General features: G+C 40.4%; 1 protein-coding gene across 1 annotated transcript; it reads left to right on the forward strand.

Annotated features, from left to right (window-relative positions):
- Positions 1 to 10065: 10065 nt before the first annotated feature.
- On the forward strand, positions 10066 to 26337 carry GLDN (gliomedin). Its single transcript, XM_059858359.1, has 10 exons — positions 10066 to 10205; positions 13953 to 14004; positions 16118 to 16135; positions 16772 to 16870; positions 17053 to 17199; positions 17834 to 17959; positions 20665 to 20748; positions 20831 to 20956; positions 21685 to 21835; positions 25183 to 26337. Exons 1-10 carry the CDS (start codon positions 10173 to 10175, stop codon positions 25637 to 25639), a joined length of 1293 nt encoding a protein of 430 aa, XP_059714342.1. The 5' UTR covers positions 10066 to 10172; the 3' UTR covers positions 25640 to 26337.
- Positions 26338 to 27106: the final 769 nt, after the last annotated feature.

Below are 27106 nucleotides of genomic sequence, written 5' to 3' on the forward strand. Positions count from 1 at the left end.
TGAGGACTGTCTTAGATTTTCTGTCTTTGTCCGTGGGCATCAGAATAATTTGAGAGCAACACTTTGGAGAGTGGAGAAAGGTGCTTTGAGAGACAATCTGTTCTCTTGTCATGGAAAAATGTGCAAGATGTTCAGAGCAGCTCAGGATGAGTCTTCAGATTGTTACAGGATTCTTTGTCAGTTAAATACTCTTTTTTTTTTCTCCTTGTTTTTTTTAAGCTCTGCTGTCACAGAGATGTCTTTGCAAGTCTCAGGCAGTGTTCTTTTATCTGATGTCTGCAATAAAGGTGACATAAACTTGTAAACTTGCAAATACTTCCCCTGTTTCCCCCCCCCCCCCTTTGTCATCTACTGGTGCCACATTTAGAAAATGCTCCAGTGTCCATTTACTGTTTCTTAGCAAATTTCTGTAATTTGCCAGTTACAGTGGGAACCTGAATCCACTGCTCTGTCATTGTATCACATCAAATTCTTTTTAATGCTCACTTGGGTATATTGTGGGATGATTCAGGCAACCTTTATTTAACAAGTGGGGATACTTTCCACAGAAAGTTCAAAACAAACATGATAAACTTGTGCTGAAATGAAAGTTTAGCCAAACCTCCCAGCCAGCCAGAGCAGCCCTGCTAAGAGCATCTGCAGTGCTGAAGGTGCTGCAGCATTTCCTCAGGAGAATTAAAGCACTGAATGCAAGACTGAAGTTTAGCTTGGAAAGAAGGGATGTGGCCATCAGGTTAAAATTCTGTTCACTACTTCTAGCTGTTCTGAATCCTCTAATCTGCTTGTCAGGTGCTGTTAGTGATATCACTTTCTCTGTTCAGACAGCTTTGGCTGCACAGTCTCTGAAGGGCAGAGGCTCCAGAGAAGTCTCTGTGCACCTGCTTTGCACAATGCAGAGTGTTCTGCTTGGAGGCACAGCAGGTTTGCAAAAACATTTTCTGTGCACTGGGCTTGTAGTTTATGCAAAAGGATTTTCCAGTGTTTTAGGACTATATAACCTTGTATATCAGACCAAGTTATGAAGTATTTTGGGCTCATCAGATTCTCATAAAGTGTTTTGTTTTTTTAATTTATGCTGTTTTGTTAAATACAAGTAACAAATATTTTGAAATGGTCTATGGAGGAAAAACTTTCCATGACCAATAATGAATCCAACTTTAAGCTGTGTAGAATTGCAGGTTGAAAATGCTCCTTTAAGATAATTCCCTCTGTGTTGAAAAATATTCTTTTAAGCTCCTGTATTATTATGGCTCCACCTTGTAAAAGCTGCGAGTCAGTATTGTAGAAACATGTGTTTTATGTTTAGGCTCTCTCATTAAGAGTTTGATGGAATATTAGATTTTCATGCTCCATAGCACAGTGTGACAATTGTAACCATCTGCAGAGGAAGCTGTGGGCAAAACCAAAAGAGTTACCTGTGGCTGTGTAAAACAGCCAGAATTGCTCTGTGGTTGGGAGCCCAGAATTCATGACCCAGAATGTATGGCAAAGGCTGAGATCTGTAAAAAAGTTATCTTTAAAGCTGTAGGTAAGTGGGCTTAGTCCAGGTCATCTCTGATAAGTCAGAAATGCAAACGAAGCTGAATGTATCATAACCTGCATGGGTAAGAATTCTCTGGAAGTGTGTTTATCAGCCAGCCATACAATGAAATGTTTACTTGTCCATTGCAGAATTGCTCACAGTTACTGGGCTGTGCACACAAGTAAAACACAATGTACTTTCTAAAAACCTACTTGTAACAAGATAAACTCAAGCTGAAGAAGCAGTACTGAAATTTATTCACCTGAAGACACCTATTTGCTGAAGATTGTCTAAGATAGCAGCATAAGGGAAATGGTGCAAAATCTCCTCAGTGTTTGGTGGAATCCAGTCAATTTTAATACCTGAAGTGTTCAGAGTTATTGGGGATTCTGAATTAAGCCTTTGTAAATAGTCTCAAAGCAGCAGTGCACAGGGCAGCACTCCACAGTGTTAGCTAAGCTAACTCTGGAGGAAATACCTTGGCAGCAGGATGGTTGTGTTACTTCAGTTTCTGCCTGTGATAATTCCCTCTGCTTCTTAGTAAATGTTCTCAGATGGAAGTTTCTCTGCTGTGCTTGGGTGACTGAAACCACTGGGTGGTGAGTGTAATCAAGAGGAAATCTCCTGGTCTGTGTTTCCTTCATGGCTTAGATTGTATTTCCAGGCTCAGGAGAGGCCAGGTCCAGTAGATCTTCCATAAAACTAAATAAATAATTGATCCAAGGCTTGATCAATTATTGATCAATAAGCAGTAAAACTCAGTTTAGAGTATTCTAGTTTACAACTATTCTTTCTTTAATGAACAACCAAACCCATCACTGTGGCTTTGCTTCACATAAATATTTATGTATTAAATAATCCTCACCTCTGCTTGCCAGACTCTGGGATTTCTTACAGGTATGTACAGTTTAATTCTGTAACACATAAATGACAATCCCCCAGGCATATGAGCATGAATTCTAAAGTTAGTATCTAAATGGACAAATTAGGTGGCTTTGTGTAGTCACTTAAATATGCAAGGACACTTATCAGCATCCAAATTACATCAAAAGTAGAATATTAAAAAAAATCTGGAGGATTAGCCCACAATCAGTCTGCATCTCATGTCTCCTGAAGAGTAATATAATGTGGTGAATCACTCCAGAAGGATCAGTGGTTTGGTTTGGTGGTTTGGTATTTTTCCTCAGTAGCTGATCTGGCTGGAGAAATGCTGCAGTTCTTCCTCACTGCTGCACTTCCCCTACCCAGCAGCTTAAGCCCAGATTTCCAGCTTTCCCACCTGAAGAAGTGTTTTATCATGTTTGACTGCACTGATATTAAACCTGCCCTAACATCAGTTACAAACTGTCCACAGAGATCACAGTGAATACATTGCATACCCTAAATGTTGTGCCCATCTATGTCATTATTCCATCCAACCTACTCCTTGCAGAGACCCCTGCACTCACAGAAAGTGGGTTGGGAATGCAGTGCTGGGAATGGCACCCAGCCATTCATGTTCAGAAACCTGATTTAATGACTCCTCTCTTCTCATAAGTCTTTCTGGCTTGAGCTGCTTATTTAGAAAATTACTAATTTTTTTTTTTTTTTTTGAGTTTTGAGTTGTGGTATTTCTAATCCTTTTGTGGTATCTTCAGATCTTTCACTGTGGAGACAAGAGGCACAGATTCAAACAGTCTGAGAGGCTTCTTCCCAGACAGGGAATGTGCCAAATTGCTGCCTGACGTGGGCTGCAGCTCCAGTGCCTGCAAGGGAACTGAGTATTCTGCCAGAGTGCCCCCTCCATCCTGTGCTCCCAGAACAATCTGAATGTTGTGTTACAGCCATGTGCCATTCCCAGATCTGCACAGACTTGCACATTTTCTGCTCTGCAAATCAAGGCATACACAGCTCTGAAACAGAGGGGCTTGGGGGAGGGGAGTGCACCCCTTCCTTCACCTGGAAAAACCCAAGTGCCTTCTACACTTTCTCCCTGAACAGGGAAAATACTCAAAATACAGTTATATGTCTGTACCTTCTAGTATTTTATGTGCAGCTGTTCTGAAAATTGTGCTTCTAGATAATTTATATTTAGAAAGCCATATTTCAAGTCTAATCTGGTCATGAAAATGTATATTTTATCTCCTGTTTCTTGCCTTGGTTCCCTTTATTGTTATGTCTTGAGATTATGGAGTCACTGGAACAGAGAGAGTCTTTTGGGAAGTGTGTCTGAATAAGGTTTGTTTCAGTATCAGACTTTCCCTGGTTGGGAATACTTCTGTGAATATGATTAATTTTCCTTAACTCTAGACCTTTAGGTCTAACCCTGTATTTTGGCCCTGCTTTGTCAGAGGTAGAGGAAAAGCAGTCATTTCTAGGAGTGACTCTCAGGGCTGTGTCTGCTCACCAAGATCCCAAATCTGTCTGTAAGAGGCACTGAGGTGTCAGGGATGGGATCATTAAAGGTTGCTCTTTAGTTAATCCAGTGCATATGATTTTAATCCTGATTTTGGGTGAATAGGTAGTTGGCAATTATTTGGTTGCTGATGGAAATGTATTTGACATTTTTTTGACATTTCTTCTGTATGGCATATTAAACAGTGCTGTTATATAGTGCTGCTTCTTTCTCTTGGGTTTATAAATAGTCTTAAAATGTATATTTTTGATGTGTATAGTTATATACCAAATTAATGTGTTAAAAGTGCTCAAATAGGCAAAATTTTATTTAATCCTCTGTGAATCACAGTGGTAAATATGAATGACAAAAAGTTGAGGGAGTAGAACTGGAATACTGCTTGTATTCAATGCTTCCTGGCTGAAAATTGCCAAGAGCTCCAGAGAGTGGATTGTGACAGAGCTGGTTAAAGCTCTGGGCAGGAGTAGCTGTAAGTGGTGGGTGCCTTGCATGGTGGAATGATGTGGAGAGAGGTTTTTGAAGCAGAGGGAATCTTAATTCTGCTCTATTTTATATCCAGCTGTTTTATTTCTCCCAGTCTGTTATACCTGGGCCACATCCACTCTTGCTCCTTGAACCTCTTAAGAGTGAATGCTGTAAGGGAGTTTCCAGCATGCAAACTCCAATTTTTTAATGTGTTGTTGGAATACCTTTACCAAGAAATATTCTTTGTTGTTTTGTATCTCAGCATGGATATAACATAATTTTGATGATTTGTTTGGAGATTGGAATATTTAAGGAATATTTAATGTTTAATTCCTGACTGTGTTTCAGGGTAGTTGAGGAGTGTCCTGGTCCTTTGCTTCCTTACTGAACTGCAGGATTCTCTGCAAAACACAGGGACTATTTTCAAGGATAGCTGTCTGGATTTCTACAGTTCCTCTCCTTGTTTTCAGATTTCAGTGGTGGTACAAAGATGTGATAGATCTTTTAAGTCACTTCCTATTTGTCATGTGTTTTGCTCGGTTGCTTTTACTCCCATAATTTAGATCATGAATGGGTTGTTGTAGCCATGGTGTCTGAATTGTTCTCTTTCTTTGCTCCTTAAGTCATCTTTGTCTATGGTGCAGCTTTGATTTTTTTCTAATGTGTGTTGGAGGAATTCTGAGCAGTTTTCTGGGAAAATAGTCTTTAGCTGCCAGAGCTCTGATGAGACATCTCGAAGGCATCTTCCTCCAATTTACTGTGTGCATTCAAAGACAATGAGACATTCTGCTGATGCCACTGAATAGTACCCTTTGTGCTGCAGCCCTTGCAGATATTTATGGGTTTTATTTTGAACTTCAAACACCAACTTGACCTACCTATCAAAAACACTTTTCACTGAGTCCTAATTTATGATTTATAATAAGCCAGGTATTCCCAAGTAACAGCTGGCATATTCTTTCCTCTGCATAGGTTTGCTTATTCTTGCAGCTCTGTACTAAGTAGGAATTTCCTGAAATCAGAAGTAATTTTTAAGGTATTTGTGGCTGATTCCTCAAGGAGCTTTATGTATCTGTGCCACTGAAAAGCACAATACAAGATTTAATGGGTTGGGGTATTACTCCATCTTTTCCACACCTCCTCTGATACAAAATAATAAGAATTATAGTATTTTCTTTGTATTTTTATGTTCTTCCAGTAATTTTTTTCCTTGAAAGGCAAGCCTGTATCCAATATGCTATAATCTGTGTGGAATGTATGTGCAGAAATGGAGTAGGAGGCATTCTGCTGTGTGTGCCTGATGGAAGCCTGAATTAATTCTGTGGGGTGAGATTGATCACACAGCTTAGTGTGGTCTGAATCACTGAATCTGCTATTGTGCCTGACCTACAACTCCTGCAAAGACATTTCAAACCTATGTGCCCCAGTTTTTCTGAACATGAGTATGCCAGGACCTAATATGAATTTCAAAATCAACCTTCTTTTTGCATGTAGTCAGAAGCCTTTGAATATTTTAAAGCTAATTCTTTGCTGTAGAAACAATGTTGGTTTCAGTGCCAGTAGTAAAGTGTAACTGTGATTTGGAGGGAGCACCTGGGCTCAGCTGCTGGTGCATGCCATGGTTTGAGCAGTGGGAGCAGGGGAGAGGAGAAAAAGGCATTTACAGCCCTGCCTGGGGCTTCCTGCCTGAGCACATCCCTGCTGAACATATGGCTGCAGCACTTACCAGTGTCAGCTGTGGCAATGGAAAGCACAAGAAATTTACTGAAAAGCTTTAACTGTTCATCAGCTTGACAGTCCAGAGAATGATCTTCCCCTTCTACTTTGTAGGTTTAGAATGTATGGTAGCTCTGGAATGGAAAAATGAATATATCAAACCTCTGGTGTATTTCTCAAGAAAAAGGGAGATCCAATAAAATCTGTCACTTATCATGGCAGGTTATGAAAGCTTTAAAAGACCATTTTTTCTCTTTAACTAGTTCAGGAAAAGAGATTATCTTCTTTCTGATAGCATTCATAAAGACTGTAATCTGTCTGATCTTGTCATGGCATGATCAGAGGCAGTTTGGTTAACTGTCTCATAAGAGCAGTGTCCTCAGCCACTTGGTCCTTCCAGCATTATCTACCCAAGCTCAAACAATGTTCCAATCTCCAATGTGCTTTATCACTGGGGCAGCTGCCAAAGTAGATGAGATTTTAGTAATAACAACTTCTTCAAAGTAAAACATCAGTGGGAGCATTAGTTAAGTGTGACACCGTCTGAATACATTGTCAGCTCGAGGATTATCAAGGAATATTTTTTATTATACACATAGTGAGTAATTTGGATACAAAAATACCTCTTGTGGGAATGCTATGTTTTATTTCCTGGGAGTTTATTTCAGCTCTGCAAAGCTGGAATTCTAAAAAGAAAAAACATGGTGTTCCCTTTGCAGTTTGCATATTGACAACTCCTTTCTGGTTCCAGGGCTACTTGGACAGATTCATGTGACCTCTGTATGCCCTGTCAGTGATGGTGCACAGTCGTGTTAGGATGTGCTTTAGAGACCCAGGCTCTGAAATGCCAGGAAATAAGTGAAGTGCTGCTTGCTGGCATTCTACCTAACTGAGAAAATGATGGATCTGGGGGATAACACTTTTCTCACATGGGTTTAAATTGCTACTGAGCAGTTTTTTCTGGTTTTTTGGTAAGAAAATAGCAGGAAGGTTTCTAGAATTTACCAACAGCATTCCCAAGCCTTCCTCCTGCTTTGCTGTTCACCACTGGGACCATTGGTTTTTGTCACTGTGAAGGAGCAGAGGCATTGAGCATGGAGTGCATTGCAGCTGGTAACAAGTGCTGGATGGATGAGCCAAAATCTCAGCTGTGTTACACAGGGACAGGAGATGCAGAAGGAGACACAGGATTGTCAGGCAGTAGCAGGGGATAACAAGGAGACACTTGAATGAGCTGCTGTTCATATGGGCAGGGGGAACACTCAGTAGGAAGCAGGGACAGGGATGTCCACAGCCCAGTCAGCCAGCTGCCCCTGCCACTGGAGTAGCTGAAAGGGCTTTCAGTGCAGTCTTGGGAACCTCTTTGCCACAAAATTGTGCTGTCAACTGATTCCTGACTTTCAAAAACTGGACAGTTTCTCACCAGAGGTGTGACTGTGTGTCCTAGCACACCAAGGGCAGGCCTGCACACACTGCCATAAACCTCTGGTGTGTGTTGGGGCCTGGGGAAGATCTCTGCCACTCTGCCATCCCAGCAGGTTCCAAAATGCAGCCTTGAATAGGGCTTTTGTGGTGAACCAATGGCCCATTTTTTAAATTAACAATGTTCAGTTGCTTTTTGATTGTAATGGAGAGAAAACCTTGCAAAATTAGGCAGATGGGAAAGCAAGAGTGCTAAGAGTGCTGTGTTGCTTTTGTTATTCTCCAAATTGTAGCTCATAATTATTATATTCTTTTTTTTTTTACTCAATCATTGCACTTTGAAATGGACAATAAAAATGAAGAATTACTGTTTGATGTGCTGTATGGTCTCTGGGGTGCAGTTCTATTTGTTCTTGGACAGAAAGTTTTGGTTTGCTGGTGTGATAGATTCGTACTCATTTTGTTATGCCTATGAATTATAAACTAAGCCTGCTTAAGATAAGTCTTCTGGGAAATTCTATGCAAGGTCTTATTTCTTTCTCCTCTTTCTTCTTTACAAGAGTAATACTGTAAGCAAAACTCAAATATGCACTTCTGTGCTAAGCTGGGACATCAACTGCAGTCTGCTGGTTTTGGATGGGATGAAATGATTTGTTTTCTAGCAGCTGGTGCAGTGCTGCATTTTGGAGTTCAGGGAATAATGCTGACAGCACAGTGACACCTTGGCTGGTGCTGAGCAGTGCTCACCTGCAGTCAGGGGCTGGTCAGAGTCTCGTGCTCTGGCAGTGAGCAGGTGCACAAGGAGCTGAGAGGGAGCACAGCCAGGGCAGCTGACCCCAGCTGGCCAGGGGATTGTCCAGACCCAGGAATGTCCTGCTTGGTGTAGATATATTGGGGAAAGCAATTATTCTTGTAACCCTCACTGACATCAGAAAGGCTATTCACATCTATGGAGGACTTTGGGATACCTTCAGTATAGTTTGCCAAGGCCCAAAGCCTCAAATGATTTTTCAGCAAGTGTTTCCACATTTGGTTTTGTAATTATTCCTTAGACTATCTTAGAGTAGGTTTAGACTAGATATAAGGAAGAAATATTTTGCTGTAAGTGTGGTGAAACACTGACATGGGTTGTCCAGTGAGGTGATAGGTGCTCCATCCCTGGAAACATTCAAGGCCAGGTTGGATGGGGCTCTCAGGAGCCAGGTCTGTTTGAAAGCGTGCCTGCTCACTGCAGAGGCCTTGGGTTAGGTGACTTTTTCAACTCAAACTATTCTTTGTTTCTGTGCTCATAAGCCTTATGCCTTTGGGTGTATGGTGATTTTCTTCTTTCTCATCTGCCATCGTGGGATGAGATGGAATGATTGGTCTCTCTTCTTTCATCTTGTTCGACCTATACCTGTGGCAGTTTCATAAAGAAACTCTACAATGAAATGCCTGAGGACACCAGCACTTTTTGCAGTAATTTTTATTTCAGAGAGATATGAAATTTAATATGATGGAGTTGTTTTCCTATCTCTGCTTCTCTACTGTGCTTAGGCAGCTGTAGCAGAACTGAGTGTATTAAGTTGAGGTCTGGTTTGACCCAATAGTTCATCTGTCAATGTACCGTGGGATTAGCATGAATTAGAGGTCAGTGGCATAGTTAGAATGGAGACAAAATGTATGTGATCAGTTGCGGCAGAGAATTGTCACTGTGACAAAGGATCAAAGCCTTCTCTTCTAGGAAACTTGGCATTCAAAAGCTGGGGGTTTCTTGAGGTCGATTTGAAGTGGTATCAATGTAAGAAAGTGCATGGCTTTGATTTGAAATGTCAGTTTTAAAAATAACTTTTTTCAAAAGTGTTTTGAGTTCGAGAGCTTCCACATTCTTCATGAAGTCTTGGTGTTCAGACAGATTCTGCTATATGCTGTAATTCATTTTCTTATCTTGGCTATGAATTAACTGATAACAAAAGTTGCTATATTAGAGGTATCCCATGTCACAGAAGGTTTAGCAGTAGTGATTTGGGAAAGGTCTGTGCTTGGACGGCTAAAGCAACGGGTCAATTTTTGTAAGTGAATGACTCATGGCATTCGTTAAGAGAGCGCAGCGATGGTGCGAACTGCAGGACCCGTGTCACGGATCTGTGTGATGACAGGATCTGTCGGACGGGGGGATTTTTATTATGCAGTCTCCCTGCTTGACCCCTGAAAAAACCCACGTACAGCGTCAGTCGTTTGAAAGCACGCGTGGATCACATGCTGTCCCAGGCGCATCCCCCTCTGGAAGTGACCGAGAGCAGCTCCCCCGTCCTGCCCGGCTTAGCGGGGACGGTGCCCAGCCCGCCGTGCCGTGCCCTGCCCCTGCCCCCGGCCCTCCCCCGGCACTCGGCGGCGATAAATGCGCGGCGGTGCGGGCGCGGCGCGGCGATGGAGGCGGCGGGCGGGCGGGCGCTGCTGGCCGCCGTGGGGCTGCTGTCGGCGCTGAGCGCCGCGGGCACGCTGTTCCTGCTGGCGCAGTGGCGGGAGCTCGGCGCGGCGCTGCGGGAGCTGGAGGCGGCGGGGAACGGCTCCGTGCGGGGGCTGCCCCCCGCGCCCGCGCCCGCCGCTCGCACCAAGCGCAGCCGCCGCGGGGAGCGCGCCCGCGGCCACGTGCGCGCCGAGAGCGACGAGATGCTGATGATGCTCACCTACTCCATGGTGCCGGTACGGCCCCGCCGCGGGCTGCCCTCGGGCCGGGGGGCGGGAGAGCCGGGGCTTGGCTCGCCCGCGGCCCCGGGAGCGCAGCGGCCGCGCCGGACGGACGCTCGCCTTGGCTCCTGCCTGCTCTGTGGATGCTGGGCTCAGAGCTCGCAGGGTACCGCCCAACTTTACAAACCAGACTTACACAAAGGGAGGGAGGTTGGGGTTTTAGTGGAACTCCAAAATTTCGCTGCAATAAGAAGCCTTTCAGTTTCCAGCGGTCCCGGTTTTTAAAACTAACACCACTAACAGAGCCCCCGTGTGCTTTGTGCTGTTCAGCATCTCAGCCTGAGGCACTGGACATCACCTGACATCTCTTTGAAACTGATAATGCCCTTCCAGTAAGTGCTCAATTTGAGGTGGTATTTGATGGATCAGGAGAACTCTATGTCCTCTAGCAGAACAGCACATTTTTTTGCACATCAGTGAAAAAATGATCTTGCTCAGTAGGAACTAATGTCATGTAGTTGAAAAATTACAGATTGTATAGTTGAAAAAAATTGTATAGATTGGAAAGCTTTTGAGTTTTGAGCTAGAAGAAATGCAAGAAAAATATTACTGTTGAGAGAACTTCAGTGAAAACTGTCCCAGTAAGGGTTGCAGGTCTGCGTGCACAAAATGTAACTCAGGCTCTTACTCATGTATTAATGTTGCTGGTTTAAAAAACTGTTTACAGAAAATACCTCTCCAGTCATGTTCTGATGGCATTTTTGTTAATAAACTATTGCAATCTTCATTTTATAGTGATACCATCTCCATTAATATTAGGGCTAATGAGAGTGTCAAGCACAGGTGTTCAAAGCATGGAGTCTTGATAATGACTTTGTTTGGGTTTTAGAATAATTTTTTTTTTAAGCTAGGCCCTTTAAGTTGTTGTGCTTTGAATTTAGAATTTGCAGTACAAAACTTCTGCAAAAAGTAAAAATCTGTAAAGTCACATGGTTTTGTACTCAAAACTGTCTTTTAAATAACTTCTTTTAGGAAGTCATCCCTGAATTTGGCAGCTGCAGTTTGTTTTGCTCTATCTGATATGAATTGCTTTTTTTAGTCCAAAGGATCCACAAATAAAATTATTGGGGAAAGGATTCTGATCCTGATAGGGCTTGAAGACAGTTAATGCCATTTACTGCTAGATGCTCAGACTGGGATCATGAGTTGCAGGTGAATGTCTGGATAATTTTGACAGTGGCCATTAAATGTGCTACTCTGCTGTCAATAGGTACAATGATTACAGATTGCATTAATTTTTTTGCCCTCCCCAATTAGCACAGAGCACATTGTGTATATTTGAACAGCATGTGGCCAGACTATGCTCTTGTGCCTCTGAATGTCCACTGTGACTATGTTGTGTGTGATGTGCTTCATTTAAACCTGTTTATCCTGCAGGGAGCTGCTTGGGAGGGTTTGATGCCTTTTTATTCTTATTCCCATCAAACATATTTTCATTCTGGCTACTGCTCAGGAGAGTGTGTAACTGTGTGCAGAATCACTTGCTCAAGGGGAAAAGAGTCCATAGAAAAATATTCAAGCACCCCCTCCTCCCACTCCTGCATTTCTGTATTTTGAATCTAACTCCCACTAATGTAATTTGAATACTTGACTACTTTTGTAGTGTGAGACAAAGTTCCTCAGAGTTGGTGGGATGACCCCTGTGACCCTGGTGGCCCCTGCTGAATGTGGGCCTGAACAGAGGCTTGGTCTGAGCAGCTTCTCTCTGGCAGGGGAGGCATTTCTGCAGGGCCCCTGCAGGTATCAGTGTCCCACTGCTCTGCACAGCCCCTGCTCAGGACACAGCTGTGCCCTCTGTTCATGAATCTTTGAAATAACCACAGGCAGCAAAAATCATGACAGCTCCAATAACATGAGCATATTTTTTGTTCAGGGTCTCTTATTTAAGTATACGTATATTTATTTCGCAGGTGAGTAAAAATAGAAAACTGGCAAATTGCTGCTGCAGAAAGGGTGATGGGAGGGTAAGAGGCCAGTAAGATTCAAAGTGTGATTTAAGACAGTGCAAGAGATGGTGGCTACCAATTATCTGAGTAATATTTCATAGTTTGGGGGTTTATTTTATTTTTATTTTTCCACCATTTCTCCATGAGAAAATAAGATATTTTTATCTGTAGCTTTTCTTAGTGATGATGCTGGTTGTGAATGGTATCTTTCATAGCTAAGCTGGAGGTTCTGTCACAGGCTATTTGCACTTCTGGAGTGCCATGTTTTGTCATTGTCACCCGAGTTGCACTGGCTGGTAAAAGTAGTGCTGCTGAGGTAATTGGAGGGCTCCAAAGCAAGTTGTAATCACTTCAACAACCTCAACAGAACTATTTGAATTAAAACGTAGTTAGAATTAGAGTGCACATGGACAAGGTGTATTTTACGAATGACAGGGTAGGAGCCAAGTGTTTTTGAGGAGTGTGAGGGGAAAGAAAACAAGCTTATTCTGATATTCAAAATCAGTTAGCACTTCTCAGCTAATTTAAACTGAGTCTGAAATTCTAAATGTACTGTTCCAGTGCAGTCTGGAATCAGTACATTCTCAGCAGGTATCAGACAGAACAGGAACTCATTGTCAAATATGCTTTGGTTTTGCAGCAAAAGGATACTTTCCACTAAACTAATTGTCCTCTCTTTGAGCCTGTTAGATTTGGCAGTTGAAAGTAATGATGCATTAATTTAAAAAATAATGACTGGCAGTGGCAAATAACCTTGCTAGGATTAAACTTCAATCTGCCTTTCAGATTGCCTTGCACTTGGTTCCTTCTGTCTTTTGGGACTAGTGCATTCCATTAATTTCTATTAATTGTAGATAGAGTAACTGCACAAGGTTCCCCAAATGTGCAGCTCTGGGTAAATGGTTCATAAATTATCACTCATTGCACAGCCCTGAAATAGTGACCCTTTTCTGGCTATAAACATTAGACTTTCCATAGAGAGCTGAGGGACTTCCAGAGATCATGGTCATAATATTTCTGCTGTTTGTTTTGATGAGTCACAAAATGTTGTAGTGTTGACTCTCATCATGCAAGACGTGCAATGTGAATATTTGCTCAGCCAAGAACTGTATATTTTCTAAAGATGACTCCTCTATTGATAAATTTTAGTCTACTCTAGATTAAAAGCATATTTATGAATGTGTCTTCCAGCTTGATTTAATAAAGACTTGTCTTTTGCTTGAATTATTTTGAGTGGATGAAGGTCCATTTCAAATTTGCACATCTTGGTTATTCAAAGATAAGAAATTGCTTACTTGGAACACAGGTCATCTTTCTCCCTGGGTTATGCTTCATTAGAAAAGCTTCCATCACTTAATAAAAATATAAAATAAAATTGAATGTAGTTTTTATTGGCTGATAATTGGATTTTAACACCTTCTGCTGATAGTGTCCATGCATGGACAACCACATGACCACATGTGTTCCAGTAATGTGTGAAATTTAATGGCTAAGTGATGTATGGAGTTGTCTGCCCAATATTTAATTCATATTTTCAGTAAGGATTAAACTGAGGTCTATTGAACAGAGTCCTATGAGAGAAACACTGCCCAAAGAGATGGATGGTGTCACAGTGTTACAGTATTGTCAGTAGCTTATTCTAATAAGCACAGAGGGCCAGTGTAGCTTTGGGTTTGGAATTATCTCTGTAGGTAAAGTGAACCAGATACTTTTATGAAATCCATTGTTTTCAACTTTAATTTCTTTGCAATATTAGGTCCGAGTGATGGTGGATTTGTGTAACAGCACAAAAGGGATATGTTTAACAGGTATGTTTGCTGCCTGAAGCATCACACCTATGTTACCTCCAGGAACCCAGAAACAGTGTTTTCAAAGAACCTGAGGTCAATAACTGTGTCAAAAACCTGCTATTTATCAGAATTTTAAAAAAGGTTAATATGTACCACTTTGGGACTTATCTGTACCCTCTGAATATAAAGCTGGAATTTAAGGAGCTCAATTGATGCTTCTTGGAGCCATTTCTTTTTGATGTAATTTTCATAAGCAAATCTTTTAGACTTGGGTGTTTAAAATGCCAGTTGAGGTTTAGTCATAATATTTTTGCACATGTCACACTTAAGGCCTAACATGGGAGGAAGATGCAGGGGGTAGAAACTTGCTCCCATCATTACAACTGCAGTGGAGCAGTGGCACTTAGTGAAGTCACATGTCACCAGTGAGGACCTGGAGCTGCAGATGGCTGAGTCCTGAGAGGGTGTGGAAAGTTTTGTGGGGTTTGGTGAAGAGTGTCTGGTAGCAGCCAATTTAAGAGCTATGGTCCAGCTTTGAGGTCTGTCACAGAACTGTCACCGTTCCTTTTGGAAATGAGAAGATTAGAAAGAAGCCAGATTTATGAGTTAAGAAAAGGCTTTACTTGTTGTCTGGTTTGAATTTTCAATAAGGTCCATTTGACTCAACTGATTAAACATAAATGAGAACTACCATTGTACACACAGATGTAAAATAATATTTCTGGAGCTGTACATCAGTTCTGATTGCAACAGTGGTTGAACCACAGACAATCCAAGTTTTGGTTCTTTTGGGTTTCAGACTTGTAAATTCATGTTACTTGGTGCCTTTTGCACCTTTTTCTCTCTTAACACCATTACATAAGTGGCTTTCTCTGCTGTAGGCCTCAATGACATTTGTGGCTTTTCAAGCACCTTTCTTATGTATCTTACACTGTACAAGGAGCCTCAGCTTTAGGGATGAGGAAGGAATTCAGTGCACTAATGGATGTAACACAGTGTGAAAGAAATAGCCATTGACTGGAAAACTGGCAGAAAGATGTTAACTGATATTACTGCCTGTGCTGATTAAAAGGGATGATTCCTATAATGGTAGTGTAAAATGGTTTTCACTTTACTCATAATGCTTCATAATTAATGCTGAAAATTGTCATCTTTAGGGAAATCTAGTAATTACTGTTATTTTCTGTTGTAAAAAGTTTGGTTGAAACAAGACAGTACTTTGGCTGGATAAAAATGTTCATAGAGTTGATTTGGTTCTTTAATTGCAACTGTCACCTTTGTATTCTTCCACTGGTTTTCCATTTAAAAAAAATTTTTGATGTGTATTGGGGATCACAGGTGAAGAATCACAGACATTGTTCTGGTTAATATTTCTTTACTCTTGCCTGCTATGCTTGCTTCTCTTTAGGGCCCTACACCTCAGCTGTGTAAGAGAGTGAGATCTGTAATACAGATTTTTCTGTATTACAAGTTGCTGAATGACTGAAGGAAGTCCAATTTCTAAATGTACCAACCAGTTTCTGTGGGAAGCTTGATCCAGACTGGATAACTATCACAAGTGAAAAGTCTGACTGGTGATATGAATGACAAGACTTTCTTTTCCTATTTAAATTGTCTGAGTCCTGAATTGCAATCTGTAAAACACAGAGAAGTGTGGGGTGTATTTTTAATGTGTATTTCCAACAGGATTTTTGTTTGTGACATTCATCAGTATTATAAAGCCAATATTCTTCCACTAGAAGAGGTTTTTGAAGAACACTCACATAAAAGAAATATGACTGTGAGGTGTCTTGCATCCATGGCTTTGTGAAGGCACTAAAGCCCCTGACAGTGAGGTTTCATTGCAGAGGTTGTTGCCAAACCTTTATCAATTGAAATTTGAAAAAAACAAAACATGTTTATGTAAAGGTGTTAGTCTTTTGGCAAGTCTGAGTTACTGCTAATGCTCAGATGGTTTTTTTATAATATAAAGCAGTTAGATAGATGCTCATTTTGAAATTGGAGAGATTTTCTTACCCTTTTACTCTTCTGATCTAGTGCTTATCAGTTCAGTTTGGAATTGCTTTGTTTTCTTGCTAGGTTAAACTCACCATTTCTTCTTTCTTGTGTATTTTTTTTTCTCTTGTTATAGGCCCCCCAGGACCCCCAGGTAAGACACTTGGACAATTGCATAACATTTGGGGGTAATTGAAACAGTTGCTTGTACAAAACATTGAAATACAGAAATGTATTTTTCACAACATTGTCTTCCTTTGCTAATTAAAGGGAGGGCTGAATGACTGCCTGCCTTTTTAATGCTTGTATTTAAGTCAGTTGATGAGGAGAGGTTTCAGACACTTTAATTTTCTAGTGGAGAGAGTAGAACATTTGATCAAAACCAAATTAATATGTTTAAGTAGTATCTAGGTGAAGAGATGAATTTATATATTAACCTCCCAAGGAAATGGGTATTTTAATTTAACATTGAAACCATCTTTTTAAAGAATATTGGTTACTGATTACACCCTCCCACAACCCCCATAACTTTTCCTCCTTTCTTATTGAATTCTGTCTCAGTTCTCACTCAGGTGGTTGCAAAGCCATGTTAAGAATGGTTACTTGTTTTCTTTCTGTGCTGCTTAACCTGTGAGAGTCTGCTTGGAATAATTCTCTGTATCAGAAAAGTAAGAGTTATGTTTTGCTGGGGTTTAGATATACATATAAACATGCTGCATGTAAATATAGTAGATTTCAGGGTAACTTGATTCAACAGTGAAAATTCAGTAATGCTGTTTGGTTTGATCAGGGCCTCCTGGGCTGCCTGGCTACAATGGATCAGATGGAATCCCAGGAACTCCAGGACAAAAGGGAGAACCAGGAGTAAATGGAAAAAGAGGAAAAATAGGTACAGCTTCCCTTCATATTAGGTTACAATGCTGCTTTGAAAGCCAAAGAAATTACAGCTATCCAGCTAAATACAGGTGAAAAATATAACTAGAGTGAATATGGTTTGTAGTAAAAATATTTATTAATTGGTGCTTAATACTGGAGCAGTGCTCTTGATACTGAAATGGTTTTCATTTCTAGGCTTGCCAGGACCAAAAGGTGATCAAGGACAGAAAGGAGAACCAGGAGAAATGGGTTTACCTGGCAAGGATGGTATGCCAGGAGGAAAAGGTGCAAGAGGATCCAAGAGAAAAAAAGGGGATGCAAACAATGATGTGATATTAGAAGGTATGGAAAAGTTCTCTGGGGGGTTCTTCTGCAGCAGTGTACTTTCAGAAAAAGATATGCTCCACTTATGAGGCATGAATGTGATCTGCCAGGGCAGGATCAACCTGTTCAAATAGGGTTTATATACACAGGGAAGTCTGAGTATTGCTATGCACAGGAGATTGTTCTCTTGGCAAGGGAAGTCTTCACAAAAACCTTTCTGCCTGGCCATTGGGTTGAAATTCACCCTTTCCAGAATGCTTTCATACAATTGACTTCCTCCTGCTCCTTATTTCAGTGCAGTTTTATTTTTCTATTAGAGAATGAGGGGCAGATTTCCCCTCAGGAATACATGAAGCAGCCAAATATAAACTGTGTAAAATTACAGCAGTGTAGCATCTGAAATGGTAACTCCCTAATGGGCCTGTAATCCAGACAGATAAAATGCATTGATGTCCTACTCCTTGTGAAGCTCTATCTGGTTCACTTTCTAACAAACAGCATCTCAGAGTTTATTGCACCATATTATGTACTCAGGAACCTCTTAAGAGAGAGAGAGGCTGTTCTGTGGATGTCCTGTGGACACATACAGCTCTCTGCAGGTTTCCTGCTGCCTGGGGAAGGGCTGTGTCCTGACACTGCATTCTGTACCCAGGTGCAAAAGGTGAGCCTGGACCTCCTGGGCCCCCTGGACCTCCTGGACCCCCAAGGCCTCCAGGAAAACGTAAAGGTAAAGTCAATGTGGAGCTTCAGGAGAACATCTACAGCAGCAAATGCACAGGTCAGTGCTTTCCAGGGCTCTTTTCCATTGAACCAAGATTAAACCATTGTTTCAAGGCTCAAAACTAAGCATGAGCTTAGTTTTGGTGGCACCACTAAAACTGCATAAGCTTAAAGCTGAACATATGCTCAGGTGCTTTGCTGAAATAGTTTGTGTAAGGCAGCAGGCTATCTTCACCTTAATTTTTTAATTTTGGTAATGCTCAGGCAAAGTATTTACAAATGGTGTTTTCTATCAGGTGGGATAAATTTGGAAAGTAAGAGAAATGCAGCTAAAACAGTTGGCTTTTAGATAATGAATATTTAATTTTAGATGTAAATACAAACCCTGATTACAGACACTGAAGTGTCAGAACAGAGCCCAGAGAGCCTCCTGGGCTCCTCCTCCCTTACAATGGACAGGAGAGAGCTGGAGCAGAAATCTCATCCTATTTGAAATTCAGAAATGCATGAGCTGTTGTATGAGATAATTGGGCCATTTGCTCAGGTGGCCTCTTTTCAAGTGTTGAAACAAACTGAAATGCTTTAGAGGATAAGCTCTCTGATGGATTTCTGATGGATCTTAAATTGCAGCAGGAAAATGGGAGGTACACTCAAATAACTCTGCAAAGATGAGATCTTCCTCAATGAGCTTTTACGTTTTATAACTCAACAAACCATGAGATCTTATTGCCAAAATTCAATGAATTATCCAAATTTTCTAATTAAATATTCTTTACTCTTTCAAGGAAAGAAAATACATATGCTGAATTACAATTGTAATTAACTTATTGCATAAGAATACAAGCCTGGCTTTTTCAAAATAAATTTTGAATCTGGTAAAACTTTGTTTCTTCAAGGGAAGAGAATAATTAGTTGGAAGTGCAGGTATATTTTTTCTCTCTGGTACGTTAGTGAATTCTGGAAGAAACAAGAACATCTCTGCTCCATCCTTCCCACCTTCCCCCAACAGACCAAATGAATAGTTTTAATGACTTTTTAATTCCATTAACTCTCAACCAGAATATTTTATGATAGGAAGCAGCAGGATATTTATCTTGGCTTTTGATGGGAAGAAAGTAGTGAAAATTTCCCATAAGAATCTCTGATTGAAAACTGTCTCTTTAATTTTAGTTGCTTTCTAATCCATGCAGGTGGAAGTATTGCAAATATTCTCAAAGGCAAATAGTGCACTCAGCTCTGCTGCAAACACTGGGCTGGCCCTTGGCTATCCTATAGTTTTAGATAAACTGCTGTACAGGGAACTGCACCTTCAGTCAACTGCATCTGTTAGACTCAGCCCAAGAAAAATCAACTTGTGCATTGCAATTTATAATTTCTGCTGAGTGATTTTGTTTTTTGAAATATTCTGGAAGCATTCTGGGATCAGAAATTGGAAGGGGATCTTGAGGGATTGGTAAATTCTAGCTGTAGGCATTCAGCTTACCATGGCTGGGTGGACTGTTTGTGCCTTACTTGGAGATACACTGTGATCACCTGCAAACTTTCAATGTCATCTCACCAAATGCCCTAGATAATGGAAGGGAGAAATACATGTTGTTCTTGCTCCATCCTGGAGTAGTTTTCTTCTGCATGAACAAAAGGAGGATATGACCTAAAGGAGAAAACAACAATGCAGTATTATCTGTCCTTTCTTTCCTGAATGTCATGGTACCCTTTCAGCATTACTTTATATTTTTTTTCTATTTTTAACTATCTTTGTCACTTAAACTTCATCAGACCTGTAAATCCTAGTAATACATTAGAAGGCAACAATGAAAATGGAAGTCTAAAAAATGTGCAGCCTGTGTGTAAAGCAGTGTGGAATGCTGGAGATAAAAGAATGGAATTAGAAAACAAGGCTACAATGAAACCAGCAAAAAGATGAGAACTGTTCTCTATGGTAATTCATTCTAAGCAAACTGAAATATGTCACATTGTTTTAAGGCCAGAAGAGATACCTGGCTCAAAAGAAAATGGTCCATAAATAATTTATTTCAGGCATTGTTCTAACAGTGAATGCTAAGAGCAAATCCAGCCAGCTAGTCTTTAAATTGTTGCGGGATGGGGAAAAATATTTCCAGGTGTTTGATTCTAATGTGATTCTAACCATTTCTATGTGTGTCAATAATATAATGTGCCATTTCCCTTAGTATTTCATCCTGCTTCTTTAGTGGCATGGATGTCAAGATCATGCATCATTTACTCAGTGCATGTGTTACTGTTTTATTGCTGTCTCAGGCATTATCAGCATGAACAAAATGTTCTGTGTTGCCTACAGGATCCATCCTCTCTTCTGGTCTGTGGGGATTTGTGCATGAAGGTTTTGAGTTTAACAACTACTCCTTCCCAAGAAAATGCTTTTTGTCTTACTACTAAATCAGCCATTTTCCAGCTACCTCAGCTGCCTGCAATTATCTCATGAAAAGGGCAACTCTTTCTTCCTAAGTGGCTACTCAGAAATTCACAGCTAAAGAACTAAATCTGTTGATTTAATTAGCTACTCCTCAAAGTTGACTGTCAGCCTCAACACTTCATTTCCTTGGCAGAAGTGAGAGCAAGTCTTTTCTTATCTCATTTTTGACCACACCAACCTAAGCATTTCTTTTCCAGATGAAGCAAAATCCCAGTTATCATTCCTTTATTTTAGTGGAGTCACTGATGTGTCCATCTATCATGTCAAACAGGATAAAACATGTCATTTTTCTCTTTCTCTCTCCACCCTAGATGAGATATGTGGTGTACCAAATGATGATACCCTTGCTGGAAAGGCTGAAGACAGAACCCCAGATCCCCCTTCAAAAAAAGCTGGTAACCTGCTACAAAGTGTGACTGGAGTGCTCCTTTCTCTCTCAGTGTCCCAGATCATGGACATGTGTTTTTTTCCCACCAGAATGTGTTATAACGTCTGTAGGAAGTCCTGACCAGTATGTCAGGGTACAGCAAACGTTTGGAACTTGGATGAGGGAACCTGCAAACATAAGTGATGAAAGGATTTGGCTCACCATGCATTTTTCAGGTATTTTTAGTAGTAGTCACTGACCAAAAATCTGTTTTTATCCTGACATTGCTTCCTTAATCCTTTCAACCTAAACTTGTAAGAATGATGAGTTTTTACCCACATCTTTTTCAGAATATTTTCCATATTACCTGTTTAATACTTAACTATACATATGGCTGTAGGCATTTGTAGTATCTTTAGACATTTTCAGAGTCAGCATCAGATTTTTAAAATAGCTTTATGTTTGGGTTTTTTTTTTTTTTACTAAATCCAAGTTTAAATGTCTATTGTTTGTAGCTTTTTATCCTTTTCTTTCAAGAGTTTCTGTTTCCTATAGCTTTACTTCCTTAAATTGTATCTTGGAGTTTTGCCTTTTCATTTAGCTAGGCATGCAAATGAGGCAACTGCTGCATAAGCTACATTTAGAGCAGGAAAATGTCCAGGACCTAAGTGGGAAAAGGAAATATTTCTTCATACACATCAACTGTGTTCAGAATGAGGACCCATTAGGTTTGTGGGAAGCAGGCTCTTGATCATCTTTTCTATAGATTACTTTTGTGTGTCTCTAGATTCTTTTTTCACATTCCAGCAAGTTGAACCACTATTGAAAACACAAATACAACTGTTTGTCTGGTAGTTGATTGAGATGGACTTGCAATAGAGACTGAACTTCAGTATAGAGATCACAAAATTAGATGAACGAAATGAGAGTCCTTTTTTTTCAACATGTTTTGCTCTTTGTTTAGGAAACTATATAAAAGAATATGAAAATGTCAATGCCTTGCTGAATGACAGCTACAGGATCATTAACATCACAGGACTTTTCTATGGATGTGGTCATGCAGTACAAAACAATCATCTCTACTACCATCAGGGAGGAGCCAGTTACATTCGGAAGTAAGTCAAAGATAGTTGGCCTAAGACAAGTGAAGTTGTGAAAGGAGGAGCAATGGGTTGGAGTGCCAGAGCTGAACCTCAGAAAAGCAGACAATTCTCCTTGTAGCATTTTGTATTTCTTTTTGGTCCTACCTAAACAGGAAGAACAGAGGAATGGTTCAGAGCTTTTTCCAGAACAGAACAATTAATCCTTTCCAATCTGTAACAAGAATATGGACCACCAGCCTTCCACTTTGTGTGTGCAGATGATGTGGGAAGAGGAAAACTGGGAGAATAGCTCAGGACCACTACTCTGCTGTGACAATTCTTTAGGCATTGTTCAGCCCTGTGTCTTAGGGGTTCACCTCTGCAGTTACCATGTCATAGAGCAATAGGTCCCCAGGATGAACAAGATGCCATGAGCAGAGAGGACAACAAATTCTCCTCTTGGCTCTCCCGGGATCCAACCAGGTAGATTCAGGTTCTATTGAACATTAAATTGCTGTGGGTGTTCTTCAACTTGGATTCTTGGCTGTGTTCATAATCACAAGAAAGAAATGAGAACTGACTAAGGAATTTGGGTACCAGAAGAAAGGATTACATTTAGAAGAATAAACTGTGCACCTACCTGCATCTGAGTCAGAAGTGGTTCAGCTGCAGTGTGGGAGGTGTAGGTGGGTGGTTTTGTGACCGTGGCCTACTCATGGAACTTGGCTTTGCAGAGCCCTTGCTGTGCTCTGCTCTGGCTGGCAGCAGCAGGGAATGCTGCTGGCACAGAGGGGTGCACTGAGGCACCTGCTGAGGACAGGGCGACCTGGAGAATTGCACATTCCACTGGTGGGGAGTGGCTCCAGTGTTTGATTTCCTCATAATAAGAAGTTTCTACTACTTTTCTGATATATCTCCCTGAACTAGAACTGAGAATTACATCTCTTATTTAACTTTCTACAGAGGACAGAGACAAACAATACAAATCAACCCCAGAATCTCACCTTGTGAGAAGAGCCAAAGACAGTCCAAGGGCAAGTGAAAGATTGCTTGTGCTTTCAAGTTCTTACACGACTCTGATGTCTGAGCCAAGAACATTTACCATACTTTGATGTCTACTCCCAAGCAGGTGTGAGTGCTGCCTTCCTATATTCATGTGCATGCCAAGGAATGTGAGCAAGCTGCAAGGATTCTATAATATTTATTCTGCCAAGCACAAGCTCACTTTTTGGCAGCCCCCTTTAAACATCTTTTGGCTTTTTCTCTGGTGATCTGTAAAAGACCATCACTGTTGAAGCAACACACAGTGGTAGGGCAGAGATTCCTCACCTTTGCTTGAATACCTTTAATTGGGAAATGCCTTCATGTACAGATGAACACAAACTATTTGTGGAATTTTCAAATCCTCTCAAGGAGCTGCTGAGAAATGGCCTTTCTGTTCTGTTCTGTTCTTTTCTTCACTCTGAGATTATTTACCTTCAGCACAGACAGAATGAGGCACTAAGGATTCTATGATATTGAAGTCCTTGAATTTGGGCTCCATAAAAGCTTCTGGGAGTTGTTGTATTGTTTTAATGGAAAGTAGAGGTGAGGATCTGATTAGTCCATTTTACAAATGTTGAAAAAACAATCAAAATGAGTTTCTTGTCATATTTAAAAGCAAGTAAAACTAGGTTTGTCTGAACCTTGGCAGGTTTTCTCATAATGGTCAGACCTCTAACATTGTGATCTTTTCATTCTTTTTACTTTGTCTCATAACATGCTTTACTATCTCTGTTATTTTTGATTGACTTCGTTGATATTAGTGATCAGAAAAATGTTTGTAGCTTGAGTTCTGGTCGTTGATGAAACTATTACAGAATATCTTGTCATTTACCCCAAGATGTCAGAAGATTAAAGAATTTCAGAACCATTTGGAATTCCAGGCCGAACTATCCCTGATTGGAGGAGCCCAAGAGAACCTGGGAATTAAACCTCACTTTTTTGTTCTCTTCCAGTTTTTCATGTATAAATAACAGGAAAAGATATGTTGTCATGTGCTGCAGAACTTGTGTATTTCTAATGAATCTTGAGGTGCTTTCTATCTTGTTGGCTTTTTATAGAAAACAATCCTGAAAAAAATCTGCATTTCTGACCAACTCGTCCTGTTAAGGTCTGTCCTTCTAGCCCTTGCATGAGGTTATTTATAGATGTGAAGCAGTTAACAAGATTAACAGGGCTGACACATGTATTTCTCAAATCTTTTCCAGCCTTTAACTTTTTTTTTTTTTTAAATATTGTACATACATACTGCTGGAAGATGGAGTTGCTGCAGATGTGAGTTTTACCAAAGCTGAGTGGAATGACCTAAGTTGGATATTCCTGACTTTTCTTGCCATGATTTTTCCAATATATGCTGTCAATGCTGCTTAAACAGAAAAATTATTCTCCCAGTATTGTATCTTCCTGGATCTGAACTGTTCCTGTGATTAAGCCTATCTTTTCAGAAAAAATACTTGCAAGTGTAGCAAACTCCTTTATTGAATAGTAATAGCTTCCTCTATTTGAAGCATGGAGCTATACAGTGAGAGAGAAGTCAGACACTGAAACGTGCTTCTTTGCAGAGGGCATTATTTAAAAAGATAAAGCCATGCTCTCCCTGCCTTTGCTGGAGCCCAGTGTTATTGGGTGATTAAAGGCTGACAGCAGATGTGTCTCAGAAGGAGCTGTTAGCCTCCTAAAACAGTGAAGGAACATGATTTAGCTGTTCCTGCCCTCAGATTATCAACCTATTAAGGAATCTCAAGGAATAAAAACAATTTTAAACATCAGAGATGGAAGTATTCAGGCTGTCCCATTGAGGCCAGCATAAGGTCACAATTTTGGCTCTGCAAAAGTAGGATTTTAATTCCTTTGATGTCTCCTTGAGTAAACCACTGCATTATCTGGAGTGTTTTCATCAGAGAAACTCCAAGACTAGGTGAAGCTGCCCAGCATTCCTGCTGCTTTGGTCAATCACATTTTCTTCCTTTAGCTCCCATCTAGTCCATAAGAAAACTTTTGTATAGATCCCATTTCTCAGTTTTGGGCCTTCACCTGGTATTCAATTCTTTTTCATACCCATTCCTTTTAGTTGCTTCTTTCATCTTGGTGATAATAAAGCTCATATACTAAGTAAAGTGAAGCCTACCAAAAGCAAATCCATGCCCTTGAGATTGGTTATGACTTGGTAGTTTTCTCCTGGTATTTTGGAAGGTTCTTTGATAACCTAATCTTAAAAGACACCAGAATGCTCCTTGACCAGGTATTTTCAACACCACCTCTATCAGTGGCTCACCACCCTGGGTGTGTGTGATGAGCTCTGATCACCCAGACTGAATCCTTGCTGTATCTCATTTCAGGTTTGGGCTCAATAAAGACTCGCTGGACACCCTGCACATCAAAAAGGCCTTACACCAGGGCAGGAACTACCTCTTCTCTAACTCCAAGACGTATTTCAACATAGCAGTGGATGAGAAGGGTCTTTGGATTATATATGCCTCGAGCATTGACGAAAATATAATGGTAGCCAACGTTGATGAAGAAAGCTTCTCAGTCAATTGGCGCATCAATACCAGCTATCCTAAGTCCAAGGCCGGTAATGCATTCATAGCATGTGGCATTCTGTATGTCACTGACACTAAGGACATGACAGTAAGTTTTGCTTTTGATTTACTGGAAGGGAAGCAGATTGATGCAAGGTTTAAGTTACGGTCTTCACAGTCTGTTCTTGCTATGCTTTCGTACAGCCTGCGAGACAAGAATTTGTACACGTGGGAGAATGGAAGCTTAATGGTATACCCAGTCCATTTTGGCTGATGAATATATTTTCACATGCCACTTTGACTAAAGGATGGGTTTAAAGCTCTATGACATACACATGGGGGTCTCTTCACTTGGTATAATTTTCTGTTTGCTGCTGGTGGTGTGTGAGTGTGTATGAAAAGGAGATCAGGTGCCCTTGTACAAACACACTTCAATTACATGGGCCATCCTCATCTTTTTAAAAAATTGTTGTTCACTACTGCAGATGGCACACAGCATAAACATACTTTTGTTTTTCCCGTTACTCAGCTGATAATTGTGTCTAATGTACATTGATTATTCCGTGGTCATGTGCTCAGCAGAGACTAGTTGTAACTTTAATTTACAATCATCTTCTCTGCAATCATTTTCTAGTCAGTGATGATGGTCTAATATAAACACCTAAATAATGAACTTTTGTGTACAAATACCTTTGTCACTTTCATTTACTTTCCATGGATTCTGTGTGACCCTTTTTTCTGGACAAAGTTTTAAAGCTGTTAAAATAATGGGAATGGAAATACTTCTTTAAATAGAAAAAAAGCAGAGAGCTTAAAATTTGACAAGTCAAATCAGGTGTTAATAATCAAAAGCAAAATCCAGCTGAAGGAAAATGGGAATATTGACATTAAATACAACTGAATAGACATGAATTGTGTTTCTTTAAAATTAAAGTCATAACCTGTATGATTAAAATTTCATTTTTAACAGTATTTGAGTTTCTTGTGTTGCTGCAGACTCTCCCTTGGCTCTCACTGCCATGCAAACTATACCAGTATAACTTGCTTATAGCTATTTAATAAGGCATATTACTAAAATAAAATATCCCCACATTCATCCACACAAATGAAATCATAAAATGAAGGGTATACTTTTTTGCTGCTATTTTTGGAATCATCATACTGCTTAGTGACTTAATCTGTTGTTAACCATAAGTCTGAGACTGCCAATTCACATTCAAATTTTTGAGTTAAAGGTGAGAAATAATAGGAACTTTTTTATTTTAATTTTGTTCTGGTATTTCAGATTTCTCAATTTCATGTTGGAACAAAAATCTCTCTTGTTTTATGTATCTAGATTCAAAATCATGCTCTTGGAAAACCCCTACCTGAATTTCTAAGCTGCCTGTGCATATTGCTAAAGTTCATGGAGTGTGCTCAAGTACTTAAAAGCAAAGTGTTATTTAAATCCTGAACTGCCCTGAGCTATTTAATACCTGCGTGATCCAGGCCCTGTTGAAGGGATTAATGAATTTGGGATTGTCTGTGCCTGCAGAACCTTGTTTAGCAAATGTGCTGGAGGAATCCCTCTGCTGCAGCTAATCTCCAGTGTGTGGCTCAGGGATGGCTGGGCTCTTCTCAGGATACTTGATGTTATCACTAAGGCTTTGCATGCTAAAGAGAGAGATGCAGAAGGGAACAAAAAATCATGATTAATGCTTTGAACTAGTTTATACATCAGAACTCACAGACTAAAAACTCT

This window comes from Haemorhous mexicanus, chromosome 13 (assembly GCF_027477595.1).
Source record: "Haemorhous mexicanus isolate bHaeMex1 chromosome 13, bHaeMex1.pri, whole genome shotgun sequence".
NCBI classification, from domain to species: domain Eukaryota; kingdom Metazoa; phylum Chordata; class Aves; order Passeriformes; family Fringillidae; genus Haemorhous; species Haemorhous mexicanus.